At 41.5% G+C, this 20848-nt stretch overlaps 1 protein-coding gene and 1 long non-coding RNA gene across 13 annotated transcripts in view; both read right to left on the minus strand.

Moving 5' to 3' along the window:
* LOC134800864 (uncharacterized) overlaps positions 1 to 20848 on the minus strand; it is a 255606-nt gene that overhangs the window by 24435 nt on the left and 210323 nt on the right. The window lies entirely within an intron of this gene.
* LOC134800689 (protein 4.1 homolog) overlaps positions 1 to 20848 on the minus strand; it is a 118342-nt gene that overhangs the window by 21313 nt on the left and 76181 nt on the right. For 4 of the 12 annotated variants that reach the window (XM_063773175.1, XM_063773171.1, XM_063773172.1 and 1 more), the window contains exons 2-8: positions 15287 to 15440; positions 14727 to 14874; positions 12477 to 12593; positions 11421 to 11604; positions 9244 to 9396; positions 5764 to 5949; positions 4751 to 4923 (exon numbers count right to left, since the gene is read on the minus strand). In XM_063773175.1, the coding sequence (XP_063629245.1) occupies positions 4751 to 4923; positions 5764 to 5949; positions 9244 to 9396; positions 11421 to 11604; positions 12477 to 12593; positions 14727 to 14874; positions 15287 to 15421 (1096 nt within the window). In that variant the 5' untranslated portion in view covers positions 15422 to 15440. Of the gene's footprint in view, positions 1 to 4750; positions 4924 to 5763; positions 5950 to 8181; positions 8286 to 8709; positions 8820 to 9057; positions 9157 to 9243; positions 9397 to 10917; positions 11016 to 11088; positions 11191 to 11250; positions 11350 to 11420; positions 11605 to 12476; positions 12594 to 14726; positions 14875 to 15108; positions 15213 to 15286; positions 15441 to 20848 lie in introns of those variants that run through there. The other 8 variants (XM_063773174.1, XM_063773181.1, XM_063773176.1 and 5 more) reach the window with 8 other exon arrangements.

Consider the following 20848-nt stretch of genomic DNA (forward strand, 5'->3'; position numbering starts at 1 on the left):
GTTATTAATATCGTCTACTTCACTTTAGTGCTCTGGTGTTTGGAGCGCGCGGTGCGAGAGAGAACCAAGAATGTTGATGCATTATGTAGAAAAAAACAGATGTCTACTGTCAATGTAGACTCATTCATGTAAATATCTAAATTTAGGTATTTTTCACTGACCGACACTGCACTGGCGAGAGTCTGGGCCGGACTGTGTACGTTACGCGTAACGCCGGTTGAGTAAATAATGTTATTAATATCGTCTACTTCACTTTAGTGCTCTGGTGTTTGGAGCGCGCGGTGCGAGAGAGAACCAAGAATGTTGATGCAGTATGTAGAAAAAAAGAGATGACTAATGTCTATGTAGATGTAGACTCATTCATGTAAATATCTAAATTTAGGTATTTTTCACTGACCGACACTGCACTGGCGAGAGTCTGGGCCGGACTGTGTACGTTACGCGTAACGCCGGTTGAGTAAATAATGTTATTAATATCGTCTACTTCACTTTAGTGCTCTGATGTTTGGAGCGCGCGGTGCGAGAGAGAACCAAGAATGTTGATGCAGTATGTAGAAAAAAAGAGATGACTAATGTCTATGTAGATGTAGACTCATTCATGTAAATATCTAAATTTAGGTATTTTTCACTGACGGCCTCTGCACTGGCGAGAGTCTGGGCCAGACTGTGTACGTTACGCGTAACGCCGGTTGATTAAATAATGTTATTAATATCGCCTACTTCACTTTAGTGCTCTGACGTTTGGAACGCATGGCACGAGACCGAACCAAAAATGTTGCGGCATTTTGTGGAGAAAAAAAATAAGTATTATCAGTGTAAGCTGAGTAACATAGTCAGCGTATTAACCTGACCTATAATGAAAATTAGCTAGCTAGGTTTCAGACAGTAGTAAAAATCTAATAGGTTTAACAATCTGAATTGTTTCAGAAAAACCCAATTGATTAGCAGGCAACTTATCTATAAAAACCGGACAAGTGCGAGGCGGACTCGCTCACCGAGGGTTCCGTGCTTTTTAGTATTTTCTGTTATAACGGCAATAGAAATACATAATCTGTGAAAATTTCAACAGTTCAGCTATCACGGTTCATGAGATACAGCCTGGTGAGAGACACGATGGACAGACGGACAGTGAAGTCTTAATAATAGGGTCCTATTTATACCCTTTGAATACGGAACCCTAAAAAGCTAAATATATTAAATCATCATCATCATCTCAGCCATAAGACGTCCACTGCTGAACATAGGCCTCCCCCTTTGGGGGGTGTATGCCATAATCGCCACGCTTGGCAGGCGGGTTGGCGATCGCAGTCGAGTACACCGAATTTGAGGGACGCTGCTGCCCGTCCACCGGTGGTCTTGGACGTAGTTTAAGGACATACCAGGGTCCAAAAAAAAAAAAAAACCAAATATAAAAAAAAAATTAAATATATGCCCATATTGCTCATTCTCGCATAACACCGTCCTATAATGCATCTGGCTGGCAAGGTGACAATAAGTATGAGTAATATACGGCAGTGCTAAAATTCACTTATCGCAACCATCAAACGTCACCGGTGACCCGCGCGGACAAGGTCGCGCGCTGTCATTGATGACAGTGTTTCGGGGAAAGCAGGATGATATCATTTGTCTAATTATTATGTGGTTGAGCTTATTTTATTTGTGACGTGTGACGCGGCGCGTGCGGAGAAACAGTATGATAACCGCGCGAACTTTTTACAGAATTACTCAAACTTTTGGCTTCAAATTGCGTTTTAAATTGTTGCATAACGCCTTTCCTAAACTAACTTTTTTTAAGCGCAACAATATAACTAGACTGTAATGTAAACAGACAGCCACAGAAGCGTTTCTCAGAACAAATGACTACTTATTCATGGAATACGTTTACACTGTTTACAGTATGATGTAATAAACGAATTTGCGGTAATGATGCATTGATTTATGCTATTGAACGGACATGTGAAAATATACGATTATGAATCTTATTCACCAGACATAAAACCTAAAAGGTATACGTGTTATTCTTAGAGAAAAGAGACTTCAACGGCGCGATTCGGGAAATGAATTAGAGATTCACTAGATATGAAATAGTAAAGATATGTGACGTTCCACGACAAAAGGTACCTTATGGCGGTTGGCGCTTACGCTATTATTAACGCCGCTCCAATATTATTGCGGCCGCCACAAGGCACCTTTTGCCGTGGAACGTCACATATCTTTACTATTTCATATCTAGTGAATCTCTAATTCATTTAACGAATCGCGCCGTCAGTCGGCTAAGAGGAAAGGGGACGGCCGTTTCTCCATACAAACGTAGGTAGTACCCATTTTCCTCTCTGGATATTGACATTATGGAAAATATTTTTACATAATTGTATGTATATTAACCATTATAGCTATGGCCCTACGTTTGACTTTTTTAGATTTTTTCGATTATGGTTAAAATTAGGAGCGAAAAAACAGATTTCATAAAAAAAAAACAACGGGTTGCACTCCGGGAGTGCCGGCAGAAGTGAAAACTCAATGAATGTCTGAAGCACTATGTATGTGTATAATTGAGGTTAACGCCATCTAGCGTTATTTCGTCGCATTACTTGAAACCCCTAAGCACATCACTGTTAGTACTCGAGTTATATTAGTACCAGTTAGAGGGAAACGCACTAGATGGCATTTAAATCAATAAAGAAAAACTCAATGACATTGTAACAGTGTCCGTCACACGTGACGTCACGTCTTACGAATCTTCCCTGTCGCGAGTTGAACATTTTTTCCCCATCACAAAAAGTGCTCAGCGCCGCTAAAGAAGGTTTCATTTCAAAAATTTAAATGCTTCTAACTCTTATAATAATTAAAAGTTCTAAATAAATCAAACGTATGTTGCATTATACTATTTATACTATTGTAGGTGTAGGTACAGATATAAATTGGTGTTGCAATTTGGCAACAGAATGTAATAAACGGGTATGTATGGTACTTTGTTGTGAGTGTTTACATTATCTGCACGATGCTCTAATAGTCTTACTGCTATATTCTGCGCGTCTGTGACCTAATTTTATGTACTATTAAGATCTTCGATATAATAACTATAGTCTAGGGTATTGAGAATAGGTAGAGTCTGTATACATAATGTTTTCTTGCAGTTCAGGCGAATTTAATTTTTGACATAGTGTGACATGTAACACTTTTTTAGTGGAAAGTAGTAATAAAACATTTTGCATAAAATAAGTACCTCACAAAGAGAAAATAAATTAAATAAAACGAGAACTTTTTCGTTTTATTCGTTGCCCCCAATGCTAACGAGGAGTTCCAGCAAGCGAAAAATTTTTCAATAGAATCCTAAGCATAGTGAGTGATTCTAATTTAGAGAAAAGTTCCTCATAGTTGCGCTGTAATTCTGCTATTAAATTGTTTGTTAAAATAAAACAAAGGTCGTTTCACGAAATCCGGCACTAATGGAACTAACGAAACTTTCATTGTATGAATGACATGACACCTGTATCGGTATACAGTCAAAATCGCCATTTTATTGGTTAATGTGGCATTTTATTGGTTAAACACACACATATACAGGATGTTTCATACATTTTGGCTGGTCCATTTTCTATGGGAGGGTAAATTTTTTTTTCGCGATTTCGGTGTTGGTTCCATAGTAAAAGTAGCTCAGTATAATCCCAAAACCTCCCTGGCAACGGGAATGTAGTTATTTTTTAGCCACCGTGTATATTTTCATTCGCTCATTCGTTCCATTCGTGCATAGACTAGGAATCCTCTAGTTCATGGTATAATAAATTAATAATATACTCCGCCTGGTACTCTATTCCGAGATTCGCGTATGACCTAACTGACACGGGCCTACGTCATCATGCTGTTTACAGGTTCTCAAACTTTAAAATGTGGGAGAATTTTAACCAACGGTGAAAATTATTTTAACGGCATTAATTTTAAGTTATTAATGTAGAAACATAGTAAAATAAAACAAATCTAATGTATTAAATTAAACTTTATTTATCTATACAAGACAAACGTTTGAAAAACTAATTCACAGTTACACATTAATTACCAAGCTTACGACGTGAAAAGTTTGGAAAACACTGCGACTGCTGACACTGAGCGAGAAGGAAATAACAATTAACACGCGTTCGACAAGGATGACGGTCAGGGCATGAAGTTATCTAGATCCGAATTGTCAAATGTGACAGCGCTATCCTGTGTTGCCAGTAATGTAAACAGAATTACCCGAACGTCTGAAATTTCTTTCGTGAATCGGAAGATATTGCTAACGAATAATTAAAAATGACGTGTTATTGTAAAATTTAAGATAAAATACATATAAATGAAAATTATAAAATTATAAAGAAATATTTTAACTTATTAACCATAGGTATAATGTACCCATGTAACATGTTATGTTGAAATAAAGTGGCAATGTTATTGTGACGTAGGCCCGTGTCACTCTGGGAATAGAAGACCATGTTTTATTAGACCATGCTCTAGTTTAGAGCAATTATTTCATGAAACCGATGCTGCCAAAAATACGGGGGTGCGGGGGACGAGGTGAGCGAGGTCCCGTGCCGTGATTGGTCCGTTTAAAGACACGGACGTTACACAAAGACGCTTTCGACTCGAAAATGGAGTAAAACTACCGTATTTGTGGTAGAGGGGGTAGAGCTAACTATGCTCAGTCTGAAGGATGTCTTGTCTGTGCATTCGTGCCGGCTTTTGTGAAATGACCTGTAAATAACAGTGCACTCACCGTCCATGCTGCGTGAGGAGAGCTGGCGGGAGGAGAGCGTGCGGGCGAAGTTGGGCTGCGTGCGCTGCGGCGCCGCGCCGTGCGTCTGGTACAGCGTGCGCCCGGAGTAGCGGTACTTCGAGCCCAGCCGGGGGAAGAGGGTTCCCTTCGGTGGCGGCTCCGGAGACATCAACCTAGAAAAAAACAACAGTCAATACACCGTGCGCGTTGGACATTCTACCTCATGACAGCCATGACGTGAATCACAAACTTTAACGCGTAACGCCTCTAAGCGCAACTTGCACCATCCCACTAATTCGGGGTTAACCGGTTAAACCGTTAACACAGTGTCAAATTGTACTGGTAATCATGGTAACTATAGGTTTAACCAGTTAACCCCGAGTTAGTGAATGGTACAAGTGGCGCTAAGCAGCGCTACCCCCTACAATTCATGCACGCTCCCTGGACTCCATTTGGATCACGTTTCGAAAAAGTGGATTCAAATTGTTCGCCTCTCCAGACCTGAATCCTCATACAAACAAACTTACCTAAAGAATGCATGTTGTTCGACACAAGGCTTCCACAAGTTTGAAGGCTTCAAACTGAAGCCGACAGGAGGATTCAAATTGTTCGAACTCTTCTGGCCTCAGTTTCACGTAGAAGCACAGAATAAATAGTACTACCGTACAGAAAGGACACTTCCTACAAAACCGAAGTTTCACAGCGATTCAGGGACGAATCATACTATCCCTTTCTAATGTATGGAACTATCCCTTTCGGCTATTTAGGGTTGTCAAAATTCAAGTCATTATCTTATCTGTGGTCATGGCACGCAAAAGGAAGTCTAGTGGTGCTAACCATAATAATTGCTCGGAGCAATGCTGAGCCGAACGGGGCCGAGTTTGCCCGGAATGAAGAGTGTCTCCCCACTGGTAGATGTACTAATTTTAACACTGAACTGTCCATGGGAAGACCCCACGTCCATGGATGGATGGGTGGACTTAGTGACGATGGCACTTATTCCCAAATCTCACCTAAAGAACGTATGGTGTTCGACACAAGTCTTCCAAAGCTTCTTAGCAGCCCGATGGTTGACAAGCTTGAAGCCGACAGTGGATTCAAATTGCTCGAACTCTCCTGGCCGCAGTTTCACGTAGAAGTTGTGTCGCTTGTAGCTGATCTTAAGGATCTTCGGCCAGGCGAAGCGGTTGATGCGTAGTCTGAAAATAAAATGGAATTATAATAAATGCTCATTGTTACTGAGACTTTAGCTTATTCATACTAATATTATAAAGGCTGTCTGTCTGTCTGTCTGTTACCTCTTCACGCTTAAGCCGCTGAACCGATTTAGCTTAAATTTGGTATAGAGATAGTTTGAGTCCCGGGGAAGGACATAGGATAGATTTTATGTCGGAAATCATCCCTGAAGAGAGTGCAAAGGGGGGTGGAATTGAAAGAGTTAATGAATTGCCTGATAATTGAAGTGGGCAATGCGCGAATTGAATGATTGCTATTAGCATTATCCAGGCGCTATATCTACTTTAGCTGCTGTCACTAATTCCGCGCAGACGAAGTCGCAGGCAAAAGCTAGTAATTAATGAAGTGCTGAAGCGATTTTATATATTTCAAATACTAAAATATCATTTAATACCGTTTCATCCTCCATTTTATTATAAATAATTATGTTTTATGATAAATCGATTGGACAAAGAAATCGAAATGTTCGATCTCTCTTGGTGTCTGTCGAATTGTCGATGCGGTGTCTCTATGTGATTTTTAATTTTTATATCTGTAATAGACGTGACCATAATGTCGTCACAAAAACTCCTCTACATGATATGGTAAGCTTTTATTGAAAAAAAATGTTTTTATCTTGAAATGCTTGGTTTAGTTCCGTTGTCTTAATCACATCCGAAATCAATAAATTTAATTTTTTTTCTCGTAAGTACATCCAGGGTCATTCCACCGTTTCGGGTGTTACACTTGAACTCTTAAAATAAGGTTTTATTCGATATTGTAACAGGAACTAGGAGGTTATAACTATTGATTCATCTACTACTTTGATAATATTTTCTTTTCCTGTACACACATAATTAAAGTATAAGAGCAATAACGAGAGAATCACTAAAAAGTAGCTGTTTCGGGCGTTACGAGAATTGGCCTATACCTTCTGACCATCAGTACCAAAATGCATAATTTAGCGAATTTTGTCAAGTAACCTCCAGTTTTATTTATGTCAAGTAATAATAGTTAGTATAGTCTACTGAAACACTGAAGTAACACTTAGTATCACTTTTCAATTAATTTTAATAAAATAAATTACCTGTTTCGGGTGTTACTCATGGTTCGTTTCGGGTGTTACGAGTACGAAATTAAGACAGATTTATACGAAATTATGGCTCATTTTATTGAAATAATTGTCTTTTTAATAAATTCGATTAAAAACATAAGTAATAAATGCTGAATTATTATAAAATACATTAATCTTAACAATAAAAACTGTTTCTCGAAGATATCATAATTATTTTTCTTTCGATGCGAATATTACCGAAAATATTCACTTAATCAAAAAATGGTTGATGGTGACACCTATTCATTTTAAAAGATCTATCCAACGACACCCCACATCACAGGATTAAAGTCGCAAAAAAATTAAAAATATTTTGTACAGGAGCAAACCTAAAAAAAATTGTTTTTGTAGTTTTTGTGTTACTACTTTGTCGCCATGATTGATTTATGTATCCATGCCAAATTGCAGCTTTCTAGCACTAACCATCACGGAGAAAAGCCGGGGACTGACAGGCGGACGTACAACACGTTTCGGGTGTTACACAACTTCAAACTTTAAAACATACGACTAAAGCAGACGCTAAAACAACAACTATTACACATTTGCATAGGTTCACATCATAGCCTTTCTTTGGCAAAACATGTTTGGCTTATAGTTAATTACGGGAAAAGTTACACATACTTTTATCTCTTTTTCGTTTCGGGTGTTACTTTGAGACCACAGTCTAGAATACTCTTCTAAAAACCGATTAATCCATGCTTTTTAATATTTTTAAAGACAAATTATAAAATTACGATATTTTACCTGAAATAACTGCGGGAAATTTGTAACAGTTTACAGTTACTTTCTTTTTAATTAGTCTTGCCAATATCGCTGTATAAAATTAGTTTTACGCCTATCATTTAAACGTTGCGATCAAGTACATGAAAAACATGTAAAAATTGATTTTTTTCGGTTTTTTTTTCTGACATGATGGTTTGGTATGTTTTCTATGGAAATAGGTTAGTGTTGACTTCTTAAACTAATTTTCATTTTTGAACCCTTGGTAGCGTTTATTATGGAATGACCCTCCAGATCTGGAGATATTGTGGTAACAAACTTACATTTTTCCCTTAATTCCGTTGAATTATTTAGAAGGAATTCTAAATGTGTGCGTACTTACTTCTCTCTATGCACCAGCAGTCCAGAAGAGCAGACTCCTAGAGTAATGTCGACGTTTTCTGAATCCTTGGCAGGGTGAAGGTCGACCCCGTACATGGCCAGCTTCTTGGCTTCGAGGGTTCATGCCTCTGTATGTGTGTGTGTAACCTGGCTCCTAAGTGTGTGTGTACTTACTTCTCCCTATGCACCAGCAGTCCAGAAGAGCAGACTCCTAGAGTAATGTCGACGTTTTCTGAATCCTTGGCAGGGTGAAGGTCGACCCCGTACATGGCCAGCTTCTTGGCTTCGAGGGTTCTGGCCTCTGTATGTGTGTGTGTGTAACCTGGCTTCTAAGTGTGTGTGTACTTACTTCTCTCTATGCACCAGCAGTCCAGAAGAACAGACTCCAAGTGTGATGTCAACGTTTTCGGAATCCTTGGCAGGGTGCAGGTCGACCCCGTACATGGCCAGCTTCTTGTCTCCAGGGTTCTGACCCCTGTTTGTGTATGTGTATAATCTGGCTTTGGCTTCTAAGCGTGTGTGTACTTACTTCTCTCTATGCACCAGGAGTCCAGAAGAGCAGACTCCTAGAGTAATGTCAACGTTTTCGGAATCCTTGGCAGGGTGAAGGTCGACCCCGTACATGGCCAGCTTCTTGTCTCCAGGGTTCTGGCCTCCGTATGTGTGTGTGTGTGTAACCTGGCTTCTAAATGTGTATGTACTTACTTCTCTCTATGCACCAGGAGACCAGAAGAGCAGACTCCAAGTGTAACGTCAACGTTTTCGGAATCCTTGGCGGGGTGAAGGTCGACCCCGTACAGGGCCAGCTTCTTGTCTCCACTGTTCTGACCCCTGTTTGTGTATATGTGTAACGTGGCTTCTAAGTGTGTGTACTTACTTCTCTCTATGCACCAGCAGTCCAGAAGAGCAGACTCCTAGAGTAATGTCAACGTTTTCGGAATCCTTGGCGGGGTGAAGGTCGACGCCGTACAGGGCCAGCTTCTTGTTTCCAGGGTTCTGGCCTCCGTATGTGTCTGTGTGTGTGTGTGTGTGTAACCTGGCTTCTAAGTGTATGTGTACTTACTTCTCTCTATGCACCAGGAGACCAGAAGAGCAGACTCCTAGAGTAATGTCAACGTTTTCGGAATCCTTGGCGGGGTGAAGGTCGACCCCGTACATGGCCAGCTTTTTGGCGTTCTCGAGGTAGTTGAGCTCGGCCTCCGCGGGGGTCTGGCCTCTGTTAAACAAAAACATATTATCAGATAAGGTTACTTGACACAGTCTCTATGTCTTTAAAATAATTAGACACTAAGACCCTACTCATAGTTAAGGAATGCAAATCGGTTATTTTTTGTATGGAAATAACCGCGGTATCGGTTAAAAACCGAATATTTCCATACAAAAAATAACCGATTTGCATTCCCTACTCATAGTGTTGTGTTCCTGCCGGTAAGTAAGGTTGCCAGAGCTCAACGAGGGTGCGGGGTTTTAGGGTCGGCAACGCGCATTGTAACACCTCTGGAGCTGCAGGTGTCCATAGGCTGGAGACTGCTTACCATCAAGCGGGCCGTATGCTTGTTTCCCACTGACGTAGTATTAAAAAAAATAGTTGACATAACAAATGAAATTTATATATGTAAATGAAAAAAAAATCTTAAAATATGGGCACTATTATAATACAGAGTGTAAACGCAGTGTCAAAGAAGTAGGTGTACATTAGTGACCGCAAGCCTAACAGAAGCAAGATATAATTGTTTGCGGTCAACATGTGCTACTGGAATTAATCTGCAATATAAATGTGTCATACTGGTGTGTAGTCACAATTGTCACATTAATTAAACAACGGTTACACTCACGTGAATTATTTTTTCTATATATATAGTCCTCCTCATCGTTTTCGATGACGGCGACCCCAAATAAACATTATGGACGTTGTCTAGCATGAGCCCTTATGTGGCTGGCCAGGCCGAACTTGGTCTTAAAGACTCTATTGCACGTGTGACAATAAAGTTGGCCAGCTGCGTTGAGCGTGTACACGTAGGAGGGCTTAGGTCTCTCTTTCCGTAATTAGCGTTTTGTGTCTAAGCTTGTGAGGCGGTTATCCTCAAACATTTTGACACCGTTAGGGATGGTAGAACGCCAAGATGACCTTCTTCCAGCAAGCTCCTCCCACCGCTCAGGGTCTATGGCGCAAGCGCTCAGATGCCGTTTGAGCACGTCCTTGTATCGCAGGTGCTGACCACCGTGCTTCCGCTTACCCACTGCCAACTCAGAGTACAGGACAGCTTTAGGCAAGCGGTGGTCATCCATTCGAAGGACGTGGCCACACCATCTGAGCTGCCGCTGCATTAGTATGGCCTCCATGCCATACATTCCGGAACGACGCAGGACGCAGTAGGGAACATGGTCCTGCCACTTGATAAGACCGCAGACACCTCAGGTGGTGGGTGGTGGTCAGATTTTTTCTATAAATGTGACGTTAAGATGGCAAAGTTAACTACACCAGCATCACCTGGCGGGCCACCTAAAAAAACCCAGGGGGCCACAGGTTGAGTACCTTGCATGTCTTTGACTACAGGTGTTACACTTACCGGTCTGTAATATGCAGTTCCACCACCTTCTCTTCAAGTTCAGGTGGAGGGTAGGGCTACAGCTGCTTACAGCGGCCCGAGCTGCCAGCGCCTACTTCAGACTTAAATCTCCCATTCCTGAAGGTATCTAGCTTGGAGCATCATCATCGAGGATGTAATGAAGTCACCGGTGCGTCTTATGCCGTTCCACCACCTTCTCCTCGAGTTCAGGAGTGCATGCAGAGGGCGGGGCTAGCTCCAGCTGCTTACAGCGACCGGCGCCTACTTCGGAACTCTTTAGACCCATTCCTGATGGTAGCTGGTTAGTGCCATCATCACTGAGGATGTAATGAACTCACCGGTGCGTCTTATGCAGTTCCACCACCTTCTCTTCAAGTTCAGGTGGAGGGCAGGGATAGCTTCAGCTGCTTACAACGGCCAGCGCCTAATGCAGACTCTTCAGACGCATTCCTGAAGGTAGCTGGTTAGTGCCATCATCACTGAGGATGTAATGAACTCACCGGTGCATCTTATGCAGTTCCACCACCTTCTCCTCAAGTTCAGGAGTGCAGGCGGAGGGTGGGGCCAGCTTCAGCTGCTTACAACGGCCAGCGCCTAATTCAGACTCTTTCGACCCATTCCTGAAGGTAGCTGTGGACCAGCATCAGTATTCAGGATGTACTGAACTCACCGGTGCGTCTTATGCAGTTCCACCACCTTCTCCTCAAGTTCAGGAGTGCAGGCGGAGGGTGGGGCTAGCTTCAGCTGCTTGCAGCGGCCGGCGCCCACTTCGGACTCTTCAAAATCGCCCATCTCTGATTGGAGGAGGTAGCTGGCTAGGAGCGCGTGCGTCACCGTTGAGCATGGCAGGCGCCCTGGAAAAGAGGTATTTCGGGATAAACTACCAATACCTATTTGATCATGTGTAAGCTAGTTAATGGAGTGATTGCTTGCGTTATCCCGGCATTTTGCCACGGCTCATGGAGGCCTGGGGTCCGCTGGGCAACTAGTCCCAAGAATTGGCGGAGGCACTAATTTTTAGTGAATCGAGTGATGAAACTGAATTTTAAAGGATAAGATAAGATAATCTTTATTGGTCCACTTGACTATTATAGGGAATGAAGGAGACAAATCATTGCGTAGAAGTAATTGTAGAAGTTTCTTCAAGTTACAGAGGTCGACTTTAAGGGTAATGACTAATGACTTTTCTTAACAACGATGCATTTAAATCTTTCGAAAACTCATACTCATACTTATTGACTCTTGAAGGAAAGGAAAAGATAACACGCAACAAACTGTTGAAATATTTTAGCTACTATCCTTTTTCTGCTTATAAAAACAACATGCTTTTCACCACACCAGCTCGGAAAGGCTTACTTTGCACTTCAAAATCTGACAGCAAAGTTGCATTTTATTCACATGTGAGGCAAAGTAATCAAATGCAAATTATGAGTTGTTTTCTTATGTTTGCTGGTAGAATTGACTTTTAAATGATGATTTTGGATGATCAATATTTAATAACATTCATTTGGATTTGCTTAGGTTTGATTTTGTTTGATATTTTACATTTAATATTTGCTTCTGGTTGGTGTGGTGAAAATTTTGTGTTTCACTCGGGGGCAAATTTTGTTTAACCCTCTTGCTTTGAAACCCTCGCAACACTCGAGATTTCAATTTTGGAATCTTTCGCTTGCTTGCCCCCTTGTAAAACAAATAACTATAGAAGTACCATACGGGAAACCCTCACCTTCGAGCAGATCTTTCCTGACAGCCAGCACGAGTTGGTATCTCGTCAGCTCCTCTTGAAGTTGCGCCGGCTCCGGCGGGTAGAACTTCACCGCGAAACGCACCTGCCAGGGCTCATCTGAAAATATACAGTTTCTTTTAAGATAAAGAACAATCAAATCTTTCGAGAAAATTTACTATGGAGAATTATCGTCCAAAATGTTAAGTTCTTGGTGAAGGAAGTCAAATCGCACGCTGCGGCATAATTGTCCAGAAACAATGATGATGACGATGTTCTCCCAGACGTAACTAACGACGGCGACACCTATACTCTGTATCTTTAGGTATTTAAATAAAAGTAAACAAATAATTTGTACATTTTCGGGTAGTTATAACATTTATTGATAAACCAACCAAATACAAAACCACCTGGATCTGTCACTGAACGGCCTGACTTTAACCAACATTATTTGATCATGTAATGTTTTCTTCTATCCTCAACTGGCTTAAGAAGCCATTTGAAGGTAGGTTTTGTTTACTCTTTTTTAAATACCTAAAGATACAGACTAGACAGTGGCACATTTTTGCGTTTGTGGAAGGTAGAGAGGCAATAGAGAGTACTCTCTCCAGGCGGGTGTTATGCCTGGGGACCGAAGTCCATTGTGAGTTGGTCGGAAGTTATATATATAGAAACTGACATTATAACTCCGTAAGCGCGATGTATGTCTCACATACTAATTGTGTTCTAGACTTTAAGTATCTTCTTAGTTGTTTGGTGCGTTCTAGCTCCCTAACGCCATCTGTTAGGTTATTGTAGCACGACGTTTGGCAGTGACAGCTAGAGGAGACGCCACATCAGCCCCCCTTTGAGCGGAGGGGTCAGCGACGACGTATGAAATGTGTAGCGAAACCAAGTGTGGCGAGTGAAGATGCTCAGAGTCAAAGGCGAGCGGAGCGGCTCAGAGCCAGTGTGACGAGCGTAGTTGCTCAGAGCCAGAGTGGCGAGCGGAGTTGCTCAGAGCCAGAGAGAAGATCGCAGTTGCTCAAAGCCAGAGAGGCGAGCGGAGAGAGAGAGAGAGAGAGAGAGAAATGGCTTGCTGCGAGGCGGCGTCATCAGGATCTTGAGGTCTTCATGGCTGTCCAATGTCGGAAGGTCACCAATGTGGAAGGTAGAGAGGCAATAGAGAGTACTCTCTCCAGGCGGGTGTTATGCCTGGGGACCGAAGTCCATTGAGAGTTGGTCGGAAGTTATATATATAGAAACTGACATTATAACTCCGTAAGCGCGATGTATGTCTCACATACTAATTGCGTTCTAGACTTAGTATCTTCTTAGTTGTTTGGTGCGTTCTAGCTCCCTAACGCCATCTGTTAGGTTATTGTAGCACGACGTTTGGCAGTGACAGCTAGAGGAGACGCTACATCAGCCCCCCTTTGAGCGGAGGGGTCAGCGACGACGTATGAAATGTGCAGCGAAACCAAGTGTGGCGAGTGAAGATGCTCAGAGTCACAGGCGAGCGGAGCGGCTCAGAGCCAGTGTGACGAGCGTAGTTGCTTAGAGCCAGAGTGGCGAGCGGAGTTGCTCAGAGCCAGAGAGGCGAGCGCAGTTGCTCAGAGCCAGAGAGGCGAGCGGAGAGAGAGAGAGAGAGAGAAATGGCTTGCTGCGAGGCGGCGTCATCAGGATCTTGAGGTCTTCATGGCTGTCCAATGTCGGAAGGTCACCAATGTGGAAGGTAGAGAGGCAATAGAGAGTACTCTCTCCAGGCGGGTGTTATGCCTGGGGACCGAAGTCCATTGAGAGTTGGTCGAAAGTTATATATATAGAAACTGACATTATAACTCCGTAAGCGCGATGTATGTCTCACATACTAATTGCGTTCTAGACTTTAAGTATCTTCTTAGTTGTTTGGTGCGTTCTAGCTCCCTAACGCCATCTGTTAGGTTATTGTAGCACGACGTTTGGCAGTGACAGCTAGAGGAGACGCCACACGTTCATGGAGGCTCGAGCGTGATTTTCAAAACCATGTTATTTGTTTTGAGTTATAATTATAATTATAGGACCCACGTTCAGCGCAGTTTGCAAGTTCAATCTCCGAGGAGCAAGCTCCTTCGACGCGCTAGATATGACGGTTGCAGACAGGTGGCGTAATGACGTTGGACGTCCTAGTATTGTAGATATTGTCTGACATCCTTGCTACCACCTGAACTACCTGAAGCTACTTCACAGCAATCAAATAATGAGTACAGCGCCAATAGGGATTCTGTTACTTACGTTTAAGCATCTTGGAGACGCGCTTGTCATGGTCGATCCATGCTCTATTATCGCCGCGATCAGAATACAGAAGCCCGAAGTAGTCCTTCTCCACGAGGTTCAGGCTGTCGCAGACTTTGCCGAGGAGCTCGTGGCCGCGGATTTTTCTCTGAAAAGTGATGGGTTGAAATTAATACTCTTTGCATGGGGGTTCAAGTACCAGGCAATTAGAAGCAATAAGGACTTTTACTAATGGTTGATCCGTGAAGTAGTAGGCCGCCGCCGTGGCGATTCCTTGGACTTTTTTTCATCTTTGGCCATCTTTGACCCCATTTACACCTACTTCGGATGGAGTAAATGTGGCCGTAAGTACCAGGTAAGCATAAACAGTAAGTATACTCACTTCAACGTCCAATTTCATGGTGGATCCATCGAGGAGCTCCACCCTAACATGGGCGGTGTTGCCAGCGGGCCGCCGCCGAGGCGACTCCTTGGACTTCTTTTCATCTTTGGGCATCTTTGACCCATGGTATAAATGTGGCCGCAAGTACCAGGTAATCATAAACAGTAAGGATACTCACTTCAACGTCCAATGTCATAGTGGACCCGTCCAGTAGTTCCACCCGGACATGGGCGGTGTTGCCCGCGGGCCGCCGCCGGGGCGACTCCTTGGACTTCTTTTCATCCTTGGCCTCTTTGGCCACTCCCTCCGGCATCTTGCCGGCTCTTCAACACCTGGAAAGAAAGAGAGATGGTTTAATATAGATAGAAATTATTTTTTTAATTGAGCATACATACAAAATTGGTCAGTGCTACATGTCCAGCGAATGTGCACGCATGTTTGCTGTAGATTGCGCGCTTTATGCGAGCCTTGCATGCATGAGCCTTAGGGCTGATTTAGACGGCGCGCGAACTCGCATGCGATTTTAGTTACATTGCGGACTGTTGGTTACGTCCAATTCAACCGACCGATCAAAACCGGCAATGTAATGAAACTCGCATGCGAGTTCTCGCATCGTCTAAATGAACCCTTAATCTAATTAGGCGCGGCGGCGTATTCGTCAGATCTGAACGTACCGGATGTTTAGTAAACAATTCAGTTCAAGTGACACAAATGCCTTGAGGTCATCGCTGAATATAAAAATATATGGATAATTTAACGCTACCGATTCCATGCTATTCTAGATATCCTAGTCTTCTTCAGTGTTATTGGAGAACTGCGTTGCGTGCCTCAACTAACCATATAGACCAGTGGTTCCCAAAATTGACTGGGCTCCGACCCACCTAACAAAAACTGCCAAATTCGGGACCCACCTCTTGGCCGTCTTAAAAAGGCGGCATAAAATATTATTGGTAACGCTCACATGCCCTAGTAGTTCCAGGGCCGACTCAATATAAATATGATATGATATAAACGCACACACAAACTCAGCCAAGACGGCCTAAGTTCAAACTTTCATGATTGCGTCTTTAGATGTGAACATAGGTGGTCGTCGAGAGTCTATGCCTACCCCTACCGTTATCTATTTTGTGCTCCAGCCACTATGTTATCTGAAATCTGTTCACTAAACACCTATGAGTAATGCCCACAATGGCATGACCTCTGCAACTGCAGCGGACATCACAATAGAGGTATAAATCACTACCACGTGGGAACTTCCACCTGGCCATTGTTCGAGAAACGTGACTTTGTGACCAACTAATTATGAGGAATTTAGCAGAAGGTAAATAAAGACTGGATGTTTAGTTTTATCCTGTCAGCGTCCAACACTGGTATTACGATCGGTAAACGATCGTTTAGAAGCGTTTACATTCTGCGTTAGGGTTTACCTACATATGTGGACGCGGAATCGGCAAAATCCGACAGGAAAAAGCTTTATGTCCGCGCAATAAGAGCGAAAAAGCCGTCGTTCGGCTAGGCTCGCATCGTCCGGCGCCTGCCGACGCGTCGACGGCTTATTCGCTCTTATTGCGCGGACATAAAGCTTTTTCCTATCGGATTTTGCCGAATGCGCGTCGACATATCTGGGGAGACCCTTATTGTGTGTAACTGTGTATTAAATAAGACGAAACGATTGACACACCTCATCAGGAAATTTGGTTCAATAGCTCCGACGCTAAGGTGGAACATTAACTTAAGCTACTTACAACTCTGTAAAAGTCGATTTTTTGTTAACTTTGCAGGAAGATTTTTTTATTGAGAAACTAAAACGAAACATACAAGTTTTAATAGTAAAGATAGACAAAAAAAACTGTGCGTAAGTGGGTGTAACAGAACACCAACTGCCACCTGTCGTAAAGGCACTATTTTAGTAATTGATCCGACCGTGACGGACACTTGTAATTATAAACACATAAGCGTTCCGGTGCATTGGAGTAACTTGCTCTTGAGTCATTTGGCCCAATTTGTACAGATGTTATTTATTTTGATATATTTTAACGTGATATTTGCTAATATTCACAACAGATTGCTATTTCGGAAAATGAATTGACGGTAGCTGTTAATAAGAAAATGACTAGCCAATAACAGATTTGGAAGTCAGAAAAAAATTTACGTTTGGCACCTTACAGATACAATTTGACCAAGTCTTTTATCGGTTAAATATGCAATATAGGTCCTTCCAAAATAATTCTAAAGACTTCAAGTCTTTCATGATCCGAAAATGTGGGCCAAAATGATACAGACTATCCCGCAAGATAGCTACCGGGACTAGGCAAAATTAAAATGAGATGGCGGAACGAATGAATCCTGTAAAGAGTAGGTAGTCAAATTTCCAACGAATAGGATAGATGGAGAAAGAGCGACTAAGTCTTTGTCAAGCAGTGGAGTAGGTACTTAAGTAGACTAACGAAAAAAATACCTTTACGAAAAGCAAGATCGCCAAACTTGACAAAAATACTCAGATTTGATTGAAGCCTAGGATGGCCTCTATTACCTCTATAGTTCGTTTTTATTAGCATTAGAAAGAACTTGAAAGAAGGTAAGCGATCTTGACATGTCTTTTAATTGAAAAACGCTTTTTAAAAATCAGTAACTATTAATTATGAAAGCAGAAGAATATAAATGATCGTATTAGATTCATAATTGTTACATATTTGCCGTCACTTATTTTTAAAACGTGTTTGTCAATTAAAAGACACATCAAGATTGTTTACCTTATTTCTAATGCTAAAAAAAACGAACTATAGGCGTATAAATAAATTGTTGTTACCCATATCTGAGTACATCTAGGATAATGCAACATGCATTATGCGCTGTCCGCTGGAGCAACAAAGGCCATCGGAAGCGAATAGCGATTTAGCGATTGACCAACATATTCATTACATGCCGAGACGGGTTTGTTAAATACGAGCAAAAAATTAACTTTAAAAATAAAGGAAAACCGGTAGACATTGCCTTTAAACGAGATACTAATTTGTGACCTTCTAGGATATCAGCGCGATCATTCTAATCTACCCAATTGAGAATTGTATTCGGGTAATTCCGAATGTCGAAAAACGTCGGAACATTCCGAAAAGGGATTCTTATTATGATAGGATTTTGGGTGACACTATGCTAGCCGTGGAAAAATGCCGAGACAACGCTAGGAGATAACGAATCGGGATCTAAATGTTGAAAGGTATAGTCAAGTGTAAAACTTAGGTACTCAAAAATATGTCACATAGTTGATATAGTCCTTAATTCGCTGACATCAGAGCTATGTGACATATTTTTGTGTATGATGTGTGCACCCATATTTTTACACTCGACGGCACTTCATGCAATCATTCCCAATTGACCTCTACATCTAAAATAGACGTATCCGAGACCCCAATTCGTGACATCACTGTCACAGGAACTTGCTATCCGAGCTGACACCTTGAGATAGTGTTACCGTCATCGTCTGTCATTAAATGACAGTAACCGGTACACCTACGTGAATCCGACTGAGTCAAGCTTTAAGATCTTTGACTAATGACTATACTGTTTGTTTGCATTAAGTTACGAATAACAACATTGGAGGTTTGAGGCATCTTCAGGTTGATTATAGGTTGATTATATACAATAGTAGCGACCCGCCCCGGCTTCGCACGGGTTAACAAATTATACTCCTAAACCTTCCTCAAGAATCACTCTATTGATAGGTGAAAACCGCAAGAAAATCGTTCAGTAGGTTTTGAGTTTATCGCGAACAAACACACAGACGCGGCGGGGGACCTTGTTTTATAAGGTGTAGTGATGATTGAAGTACAAGAGACTAGATAGATTCCAATTAGATTCTACATTAATTTGATGCACAGGTCAATCAACCTAATCACAGACAATATAGATACATTACTCATCAACCCATCAGTATCACCAGTATGTCTACCATCGACTAATGCTTGTATCACTGGGCGCACGCCAGAGACATCTGCCTTCATAAGTAATCATTGTGACTAGATAGATTCCAATTAGATTTTACATTAATTTGATGCACATGATTGACCTAATCACAGACAATATTGATACAGTACTCATCAACCCATCAGTATCACCAGTATGTCTACCATCAACAGTAATGCCTGTATCACTGGCCGCACGCCAGAGACTTCTGCCTTCATGAGTAATCATTGAGACTAGATATGTAGATTCCAATTAGATTTTACATTAATTTGATGCACATGATTGACCTAATCACAGACAATATTGATACATTACTCATCAACCCATCAGTATCACCAGTATGTCTACCATCGACACTAATGCCTGTATTACTGGGCGCATGCCAGACATCTGCCGTTGTGAGTAATACCCATCGAGACTCTATTCCAGCTAAACTGGTATTAAATCATTTGCTATCGATCCAGCGTTTTGGAGATACGCCAGGATATATTACACAGAATTGATATATATTCATAATCATGGCGGGAAAGGAGAGCGAGACTATTTTTAATAGCCGTGGAATATGATCACAAAAATTAGGTTACACAGTGGTGTAACTATATACCACCTGAGGCCCGTAAATCGTCGGATGGGGGTCACCATTAGGTCCCCCCTTAATTTCAAATGAATAGGTCGGTCCCTCAAAGCTGGGTCAGGGCCTCTCTAAGTTAGGGGGTCAGCCCCTGACTTAGGGCAATTTGCTAACTCTGAAACTTGACGAAGCACATACGGTCAATGTGGCTAATTCCGTCATAGGGACTATTCCGTCCACGAGCTTATATTTCTTTGATTTTCAATCGTAGGGAAAAAGACCATTTGCTTTTGATTGCTGAAACTAAAAGCAATCGCTGCTTTGGCGACGAAATTATCAATGTTGTTCGTTGTTCGAGAAAAACCCTAGTGGACGGAATAGACCCTATGACGGAATTAGCCACATTGACCTTAAATCGAATAAGCGTTATTTGAAATATTTGTTTTAGTTTTGATACTGTTTAAAGATTATCCATTATCTCAATCAGCTAATGGCCATTTTGTAGAGATATAACGGATCAAATTTAATTTTGATAGCTGGGAGATTGTTATTAGGTACTTATTTTTAGTGATGTTATGAATGTTATGATCTCATATTTAAAAAAAACTTTCTTACTTCTATCATTTATAGTTTAAAACTTTGAAATAGACATATTTAGTGATTCTATACAAAATTTAAAGCGCAGAATGCTAAGAAACTTTTAATAAGTAATGTTTACAGTAGTTATAGTCTTTCATGCATGTCTTAATTACTTAACCTATTAATGTATTGTTATAGTTTGTAAAGTAGTGTATAAAAGCCTCGAACTGTTTGAATGTTGTTGCACACCTGTTATTGGTGCATAAATATCATACGTGTCTGCTGTACTTATGTAACTTTACTTGCTTTGTTTATGTACTGTTGGTGTGTCTTATAAACTAAAATAAAAAAATAAAATAGCTTAAGTAATTGAGTACCCAAAAAAAGATGCCAACAACAGTTTTTTTTTTCAGAAATATGACAATGAATGAGCTAGGCTCTGACCACGCAAACATTGCACAAACATGGCAGAAAGAATGCATATCCCTATTAGCGTATGAAAACTTAATATGGTCTGACTCTACTCTTTATTTTTTCTAGACACCTAAAGGAACCATATGCTTGAATAGCAATCTATCTATAATTAGGATGATGATTATAATAATAGGCTTGTTCTAGCAAAGAGCG

Source organism: Cydia splendana, chromosome 20 (assembly GCF_910591565.1).
Source record: "Cydia splendana chromosome 20, ilCydSple1.2, whole genome shotgun sequence".
Taxonomy (NCBI): Eukaryota; Metazoa; Arthropoda; class Insecta; order Lepidoptera; family Tortricidae; genus Cydia; species Cydia splendana.